Source organism: Monopterus albus, unplaced genomic scaffold, assembly GCF_001952655.1.
Source record: "Monopterus albus unplaced genomic scaffold, M_albus_1.0 scaffold119.1, whole genome shotgun sequence".
NCBI classification, from domain to species: domain Eukaryota; kingdom Metazoa; phylum Chordata; class Actinopteri; order Synbranchiformes; family Synbranchidae; genus Monopterus; species Monopterus albus.
This window is the reverse complement of record NW_018127999.1, coordinates 366,025-375,651: the sequence shown is the minus strand read 5'-3', so window position 1 is coordinate 375,651 and position 9,627 is coordinate 366,025. Positions and strand designations below refer to the sequence as shown.

At 40.8% G+C, this 9,627-nt stretch overlaps 1 protein-coding gene across 2 annotated transcripts in view; it reads left to right on the top strand.

Moving 5' to 3' along the window:
* fstl4 (follistatin-like 4) overlaps positions 1–9,627 on the top strand; it is a 215,047-nt gene that overhangs the window by 177,789 nt on the left and 27,631 nt on the right. For both annotated transcript variants that reach the window (XM_020611963.1, XM_020611962.1), the window contains exons 8-9: positions 3,760–3,880; positions 7,934–8,095. In XM_020611963.1, the coding sequence (XP_020467619.1) occupies positions 3,760–3,880; positions 7,934–8,095 (283 nt within the window). The remainder of the gene's footprint in view (positions 1–3,759; positions 3,881–7,933; positions 8,096–9,627) is intronic.

The window sequence follows — 9,627 nt, the reverse complement described above, 5'->3', positions numbered from 1 at the left end:
TTTGTTCATTGATTTGATTTAATATTTGATTTCTGGCCACGAGGGGGTAGAAAAACTGCGGCACAGCCCTGAAATATTAAAGCTGTCACTGATTGTGTTGCCAAACATTGCCAGGGCGACATTATCTTCCCATTTGTGTTGTTTGTGTCTACCTGATAAAAAGCAAATCTAGGTTTCACTCTCCCCTTAGCTTTTGTTTTGTTTGCATGAACTCCTGAGAAAATACTGTATCTGATTCTTTATCTCCTAGACGTTCAACTTTCTTCACCAGCTAGTCACTAACTTTCTGTCAGCTGACTGGTGCAGAGCAGGAAGTGTCCAATGTTGAAAACAGCTGTGCTGCTGCTGCTCTAAATGGGGATGATGAGCGATGCGAGAGAAGCGACTGAACCATACAGTAGATTTGCTGCAAACACAAACCAGCTAAAGAAGCTGGTGAAAATTTTCAGAAAGTCTAGTTGAGTCAGAATTACTGTATGAAAATACCTTTTACCGCTGATTTACTACTGCAGGTCTTGATCCTGTGTAGAACTCCTTTGATTGGCCTGTCTGATAAATGTTTAATCAACTTCAGCTGTGAGGGGCTACCACTGGGGGGCTCTTCACGCTGAAAGAAAATGGTCTATTAACACCTCTTTAAAATGTAAAAATTCACAATCCTGCTATGAAAGTGTTAAGAGCTAAGGGAGTTTATCGGCTAATTTCTAATCATGATCACATTGTTTCCTTTTTTGCATTTGCACTCAGTTTGCAGAACTTAAATGCTGTTAGCTCTTTGGAAATGTGCCGAGAATCCTATTTTCCTGATTAAAAAAAGCTCTTCCCAGCAACCATCAACTAACTAAGCAGGAGAAGGTGGAAGGAAGGGTGTCAGGGCAATAGTAAAAGGGAAAAGGAAGGAAATAAGTCCCCACCAGCATGCTCCATAAGTAGCTTGCTCTGTGTTTAATGAACTATGTGGCTTTGGTCCTTTTTAGACACATCTGTACACCTGACAGCACAACGCCAGCCTTGCTTTACCCACCACCGGATCGCAGTTCACTAATTGCATGTTAATAAGCGGCCTTGTTGGTCTGCTGCAATGATGAGCCGATAAACAATGTCAAGCGTTATGTGGAGACTGGAGAGTTGATGGCAGCAGAGGTCCCTCAGGCTCTCGACCGTGCATAATGAATTTCCACAGATCCTCATGGAGGGGGGAGGCTGTGTTTTACCTGTTGTCTGTTCAGTCAAAACAAAGATGAAACAGTATTGATTGGGATCACCCCTGTACTTTGTTTTGTGAGGGATTTCTTTAGAACCTGACTCATGTCTGCGTATGCTACAGTACTTTAATAATTTGTCATTATTTGATTTATAGCACAAGAATTGTATTCATTTTTGTGTGTAGCCCAAAAGACAGGCTGAACAGTCAGAGATGATTATATAGTCATGAAATCTACATTCATATCCTTGAATAGTAAGATTACAACAAAGTAAGAGGAGGGGGAAAGGTTGAATGATGAAAACCAGTAACCAAGGTAGGCACCTCAAAGAGGGAACCGGGTGAGAGCAGGGAGGAGATGTTCCTGTCTTGTCAAAATCCTTTCGATGCACCATTGCCCTCTGCTGAATGGAAGCAGGCTTGTTTTCAGAGGTTTCATTTGACAGGGGTTTCATGTCTGTCTGTACTCTGCCATATACCTCATAAACCTCGGTGCTGAGCTGCCATTTGTCTGCTCTCACTTACTGACTCTTCCTAGTTTTTGTTATCCGTCTGGTGTCTTCAACCCACCGTTTTCACCATGCCTCTCCCTCTGTTTTTTTTTTCTCAATCAAAGCAGGATATTTTACATTTTAATTAGTTCTGTGTTCCTCAACAAGTAACAGCACTGTGAAGATTGGAGGACTCAGACCAGGTTCACCGGGTTTGATTGCCGGGAACAAAACAACAAAGGCAGAACTGCAGACAGGAGCAGAAGAAATAGATAAACAGTCAGTCACAGCTGCTTCTGCTCTAGCTACTGCAGTACATCAGTGTTGTACATCTGAATAAGACTGAAACATGATTAGTTCAGTAATGAAGTTAATGTAATTTATTTTATTAAAAACCGTTCCTACATAGCTACTTTTGTTTGCATGTACATTACAGCCGTCAGTGGCTCTGATTGCATCAGTACTATTCTGTGTATTATTAAAAAGCAAGAATAATTACTATTGCAGAAGAGGTCAAAGGAGACGATGTAGTTCTGCATCTGAAAAGCAAAACGTCAGCGAGTGATTCAAGTTTTATTAATTCAGATGTGACCACTGGCCATCCTCAGGCACAATTTTTCCTCTGCTCTTTCCATTACAAAAGCATATAATTTTCCTTGAATGACAATAAAAGCAGGCTTTTTTCTCCTAAGAGTTTTTTAGTCCGCCTGTGTTCCATCAGTACATTTCATGAACCCGAAGGTTAACAATTATTTCCATTATGTTTTTGAAGAGCTTTCCAAGCCAGAATCTCCCATTTACAGTTGTGTCTTTTCTGCATTTCAGCCAGACGCAAAGTAGACTCAGTGATCAAAGTGAAAGACAGCTTTTAGGTTTGGGTCAAATTTAGCAAATTCATACAATTTAGTTTGCCTGGATACTAGAACTTTCCAAGTTGATTCTGAGCCACCAGTTTCAAAGTAAGAATATACTGAACAGCATCCATCCATTATCTGCCATGGGATGGCTGGAGCCAATCCCAGCAGACACTGGGTGAGAGCCGGGGTCCACCCTGGACAGCTCGCCAGTCTATCACAGGGCTGACATGTCAACAGACACACACTCACTCCTACTGGCTATTTAGAGTCACCAATCAACCTAAGCTGGTTTGGATTGTGTGAGGAAGCCGGAGTACCCAGAGAGAACCCACACAGACACATGGAGAACATGCAGACTCCACACAGAAAGGCAGCGGAAGCATACTCTGTTTTGTATGACCTCAGCCCAGTTACCACAAGTAGAGTTAATATTTAAAAGTAAAATACATCTGTCATAACCTAAAAAAAAACTCCATGGTTTTAATTTCCCTCAACTGGACATCCTGAACGTTATAGGCTTCTTTAACTGTCCTGTCTACCTTACATCATGTCATGTTTCCTGTCACAGAGCGACCCTCTGTCAGGTCACATTTCTACAGCGCTCAGAAAGAAAGCAGACCATGTCACAACAGAGCTGAATCAGGACATCTGCTCTGCCATGTGGTGGGACAGCAAACTATTTAATGCCTTAATCCTCCTTAAGCTGTGGCTAGAACCCCCAGGTGACTGCTGCATGCTGCACCAACAACAACCAGCTCCATTCATCAACCTAATGGGCTTTATATTTTTAACCCTTGCCATTTATCAGGCTGAGGCAGCGTGATGAGGGGAGAGAGGAGGATCAAATTCCCCAACGCCTGCTTCAAATCAACAGGGAGACCATTGATTCATGACCCATCTTCTTTTCTACATCACTCTTTTCCTCTTGTCTTTACCCATCAGTCCCTGCTGCTTTGAGCCTCCTTTTACAGACTTTCTTTGAGCATTCTTATGCATTCTATCAGGCTACCTTCATTTCTCCCTCACTCCCTGTGGCTCTTACCTGCACCCCATTCTTCACCACTATTCCCTTTCCTGCTCCTTCTGTTCTTCCTCTCCCATCTTCACTCTGCCTCCCTTCCTCTCTTCTTTTGTTCTTGTGTATTTTTACCACCACCCTAGCCTCTTCATTCTTTACATTATTTTCCATCTCGTCTCTGTGTTACAGGACTTTGGGGATGACGGCTCCCTGTACATCACCAAGGTGACAACTATCCACATGGGGAACTACAGTTGCCATGCCTATGGCTATGAGGACCTCTACCAGATACATGTGCTACAGGTGAATGGTCAGTAGTGGCTCATTTCCTACTTAAAGTGATGGGAGACGTGTGGGCAGAATGCTTCAGTTTTGTCTGTGACTATGGTCCCCCAGTGAGGGGATGTTTCTTATATCCTGCTCTGTTTACAGTGACAAACACATCTGTGATAGGCCTGGTAAGGATTCAGTGACTGTCAGATGAGAGAACTAAACCCTGGTTAATGATTAACCCAACTTGCTTTTGAATGTATGTCTGTAAACAAAGGACTAGCATTGTCGTATTGCAGTGGTTCTCGGCCTTTTGTGTCTGTCACACCTGTTTCAGAAGAGCTGACGTGTTCCTCACTGTGCCCCTTCCATAGGTGTGATGGCTTCAAGGAACTGATTTAACGTTTTTCACAGCAGAAAAAGCAAATCCATCATCTAGTAGGTTCTTGATACATGCAAATCTAAAGAGACAAGGCGTCATTATATAATGTCTTTTTTCAGTACATTTGAGTATTACTGCCACTTGGTGTGACAGAAGCCAGGTTGTTTTTAAATCTCTTGTTTCATCTGACCAACAGTCATATGTGATAGAGCTTCAGATTCTCTCCTTTAAAAAGCTTGTACCAGTGAAAGTTTCACATATTTGTTTGAAAAACGATCAAAGCGATTAATCAGTTATCAAAATAATTGCAGATTAATTTAGTTATCTAACTAGTAAATTAATCATTTCAGCGATGGTTCTGTCATAAAGCACTCTGTCTATTATTTTGGAGATTTAGCATTTAAGGAGTTGCTTGTCACAGCGATTAGCCTGCCTGCAGATGAGCAATAACCATTAAGCTGTGTTCTTCATACTGTACACGCAGCTCTACAGATCACAGCTGTCAAAGCGCTGGAACAGAGTGATGTCATGGAAATGGTGTCGTTACTTATGTTAGATGGAAAACTAACTATCAAGTCAGTCTATTTTTAGAGCACATTTAAAAACAACAGATGTTGGCCAAAGTGCTTTACAGAGAGAGAGAATTCTGAGGTTATTTGTAATCGAATAATAACAGGAATAATCATTTAAAAAAAACATAAATGAGGGCATAAATAATTTAATAAAAGAATAGAAACTCTGGAAAAACACCACTGCACAGAAAATAAAAAGAGTGATCTGTTGTATCTTCATGATCACTATTAAAAGGCTACAGAAAAGAAGGACTTTAAAGGCATCAGTGGAGGGTTAACATCTGTGCCCGCTGATGGTCGCAGACGGGCTGATCAAATACGTGTCATACAGATCTGCACGCCCTGCACATCGTTTGGTTTATCTGACTCTGTTCTGACTGAGATGTAGCTACCTCTGCTAAATGATCTGCTAGCAGGTAATCTAAATGGTTACTTTCTCACCTGAAAAAATATCAACACTTAAAGCGGTATTACACAGGTCCTAGGGTTATAACAGGTTTGAGTCTGGCTCCAAATCTCTGCCCTTTCCATTTCCTGACTTCTTCTATATTGTCTGTACTTTCCTGTTTAAGCGCCCCCTAGTCAGAACATTAACGTTGGCAAAAGTAGAAATGCAACAAATACAAGGCTATCTCCAGGCGACAGACGCACGTTCTCATACGTGCAGTGACACAGATAGTATAAATCTGGTTTAATGGAGAGTGCAGTAGCTAGTTTGCAGATCTGAAGGTGATGAGTTCAGAGATGGTACCCGGTGATTCAAAAACAATTAGTTTCATTGCTGCATTTAGAATCGGCTGCAGAGGAGATAAGTTTGACTGGCTGACAGTTTCAAGAGTCGAGACAAGGTGAAATAAAAACATGAACTATGATCTGGTTCATTTTTTACAAGGTGGAGTCTAAAATGGAAGAACCTGAAATTGTTCCAGGGTGCTGAATTTGTCCAAGTTGGAGCTAAACTGAGAGAAACCTTTTCAAGAACCCTGGGGGGGGAAAATGACAGCTTTGAGATTCAATGTGATGAACATTAGACACAGACTGATCTCGGTTAGGTTTGTTGATCAGAGGATGTATGAGGGCATGTTTAAAGCAGGGTGGGACACAGCCGTTGACCAGGAACCTGTTGATTATTGGTAAAACACTGGGCCCAAGAATGTCCAGGACCTGCTTAAGTAGTTGAGATAGAATAATGTGTATGGAATGTGTACTAGGTTTCATATGTGAACTAATACTGTATGCATTAAAGAGGAGAGAGAAATACTGCAGGTTGAAGAGAACTGAGGTACGGGATGAATCGGGAAACATATTCACTGATTCTCTGCAGTGGATAAAAGCTACATAGGCTAAAATATATCTGAAACCCAGCAGACACACTACGCTCACTGATTTTGGCAGGCTGAACTTTTCTAGCACTGCCTCGCTCATATTAATCATATGCATATGGGCCTTCATCTCACCAACCTTTTAGTTTTTATTACTAGGCATCTTTCCAAAGAAAATCTGTAGAGGAAGAATTTTAAAAAACCCCATCCCCCAACTTCGCTTTTGTCTCAGGGTGATGGATGGGCAAAGGCAAATTATTCAATGAAGTCTCTTTTCATTAAGAGAGACAATAGCTGCAACTATTTGTTTTTCTGAAATGCTAATTGAAATTGTATTTTAGACCTTGAACTACACAGGGAGAGCGAGTGGTGGGAGACTGACTGGGTCCTGAAGGGTGAGCTATCAGGAGAGGACAATTACCAAATGTTTGTGTTGGGGATTCAAGGGGTTTCAAGCGAGACAGCATGAGGTGAGATAAGGTGAAATGGAAGGGAGCCAAGTAGCACATTAAACCAAGTGGGTGGTTTGCAACCAGTTGTGCTATTAAAGTAGTAACACCCGTGCATCCTTCTGTGCTGCAGCTTCAGTACAGGTGGAGTACCATAGTCACATCTAGTCTCACATCTACTGTGGTATTGTAGTATCCTTGAACATGGTATCAGTGATGTTGAACAATGTTTCTGTAATATCAAGTACACGTATTATTAAAAATGGAAGAAGGGAAGAAGTGCTTCACTGTTTTAGTAGCAAGACAGAACAAGCATCCAGAGAGTCATCACAGGGACCTTCAGACAGGCTCAGGGTGCAGCACATGTTCATGTGTGGGCGTACAGCGATATTTTGTGTGTACAGAGAGGAGATGGGTATTTGTTGATGTACAGTATGTGTGTGTTTTGGATGCACATATAAAGTATCTGTAAACCAGGAAAAAAAAGAAAAATAATAATGGAAAAATAGATATCAGTAGTGGAATACGTTTTATAAAATATAAGTACTAGTACAACGATGTACAAATGCTCAACTACAGCTTGTAAAAGTCAAACATATCAAATGTACATGAAGTATCTGCTAAAAAGATAAAGTTAATATTGTCTGACCTCTTTGTGTCTCTGTTATCTATGCTTATGTGAGCTTTAACCTGAAAACTAACTAGGTATTACAGCTGTCAGGTACATGTAGTGGAATAAGTCCTTCTGAAAAGTAGTGGAGTTGAAGTAGAATCAAACAGAAGTGCTCTACAGTATAAATCCCTCAAAACTGCATTAAGCAAATATATGTTGCTACATTCCACCACTAAAAATAAGAAAAAATATGTAATAAACTTAAAACAATAACAATAATAAGATTAAATTGTTAAGGGTTAAGGGGCAAAGGTTTAAGTTGAATGCAAGAGTTGACTGAAGTCCTGGAAGGAAGGACTGACAGACACGAGGCTGAGAAGGTTCACCACCAGAAAACAACATCTTTTTTGTTCATGTAAACTATTACCTCATATTTCACTTTCCCCCAGGAGTTCTCCACATTCATTTGTGGTCTCCTCCCCAGAGGCCGTAGTAGATACACCCAACATCTATTTCATGTGTGACTCGAGCTGTAATAAAGCAGCCCCAGAGCTTTTGGTTTCTTGTTATGTGTGAATATATTCCATGCTTGGGTGAGACAGATTCTTCTCTACCCACTGCGTGTGTGGGTGTTTGTGCTGTATTCCTCCAGGAGTTATGGTCTGCCATGGAAGACTGTGTTAATTGTGCTTTCTCTTGCCCCTCTCCTCTCTCCCTGTTTATGTCTTTGGTTTTGTTTGTGTTTGTGCATCCAGTCCCTCCAGTGATCTTGGTCTATCCAGAGACACAGGCCCAGGAACCTGGTGTGTCTGCCAGTCTCCACTGCCATGCCGACGGCATCCCGAATCCCAAACTCCTCTGGCTGAAGAATGGCATGGATCTGCAGCCCAGATCCTCCAAACAGCTTTCTCTCATAGGTGAGGAGTTTGTGATTATTTTGGGAAGTACTGTCAGCATATTGTAGGTTTTATCAGAGACTGCATGTCACATCTCATTGGTACTGTGTTTTTGAATGCACAGTATTGCAGAAATCTTTATAGATCCAGACAGTGTAAACAAACATAATCAATCTGTTGTTCTGTCAAAATACTTTTTTTATTGTCAGCAGTAATATCTTGTTTTGCTTTTCATTTATTTGCATCCCATGTCAGGGTGATGAAACTAAGAATGCAGTCACACTCTTCAAGTGTCTTTATTTTGCTCCTCTAACAAAATAAACATACTTATTCTTCAGAAGTGAATGAAGAGAGAGACCAGAAAAGAGAAAACTAAATGAGATACACTGCACATCAGGAGATGGCAGCTACTTATCCAGGCTAGAAGGTGTTTTTAAAAACACACTCTTGATATAAGAGAAGGAGCAGAATGGAACGTGGCTTTGGTTTTATGGCCTAGTTCTCATTAAGAGAGAGTTTATTGGCTGTGTGTGAGTCATTACTTGTGGTAACAGCTCGTCATCAACACTCAAACTAAGAAGGCTCTACAAGGTTCACCAGCACATAAACACCGTAGTGGCTACAGTTTCACATTTGCCAACTTATGAAGGAAATGACAAGCGGCAGGAGTCTTTCTTTCAGTGATCATTTGTGTGTTTTTGTCATAAGAACAAAAGTGAAAACGTAGATTAAATAGTGTAAATTATCATTTTCGTGTAGCCATTGTTAAAAGAAAAAACACACTCGAAGCAGATGGTGTGTGATTTGTGATTATCATTTGCACACGTCAGGAGTGTAATAAAAACATAAAATGTGTTGCTTCTATCCTCATTTTCTGGCTCAGCTCTGTAACATCTGAGATGCACTGAGAACCGATTTGAAGAGCAAAGAGAGAAACTGCTCAGGAACTGTCTGTGGTGCTGAAACCACTTGAGCCTCTCCTAGCTCTGTGGTGGGTGGTTCCTCAGACCTATTAACACAGCTATAGGGATACCATGGCACTGACATTTTTCTTACCCAGATGTATTTTGGGAAGGAAGCTCAGCAACATTTTTCCAGCCAGGTTTTACATAGATACTGTATATTACTGTAACCCCATCCCTTCTTAAGATGGAGAATGGATGCATATGAGGCTTCTGAGTGAGCTACACGTCTATCTTATTTAGCAGGCCACAAAAGGAGGTTCATCATAGGAATGGTAAGGGCAGTAAGAGAGTGGATGAACTGTCACAGCTATGGACCATGTGCCAAAATCTTTTTGAGCCATACAGAAATGCAGTTTTCATAAGGACAGGTACGTTGATAAGTAAGTAAGTAAGTAAGTAAGTAAATTTTATTTATATAGCACCTTTCACAGACAAGGTCACAAAGTGCTTTACAAAGTCAAAAGATAAAAAGAGATAAATAATATACATAAGCCTAAAAGTACTCACATAGCACAACACAATTTATAAAATGAATAAACCCAAACAATTAAAAAACTGTCTAAATAAATGTGACTTCAGCTGTTTTTT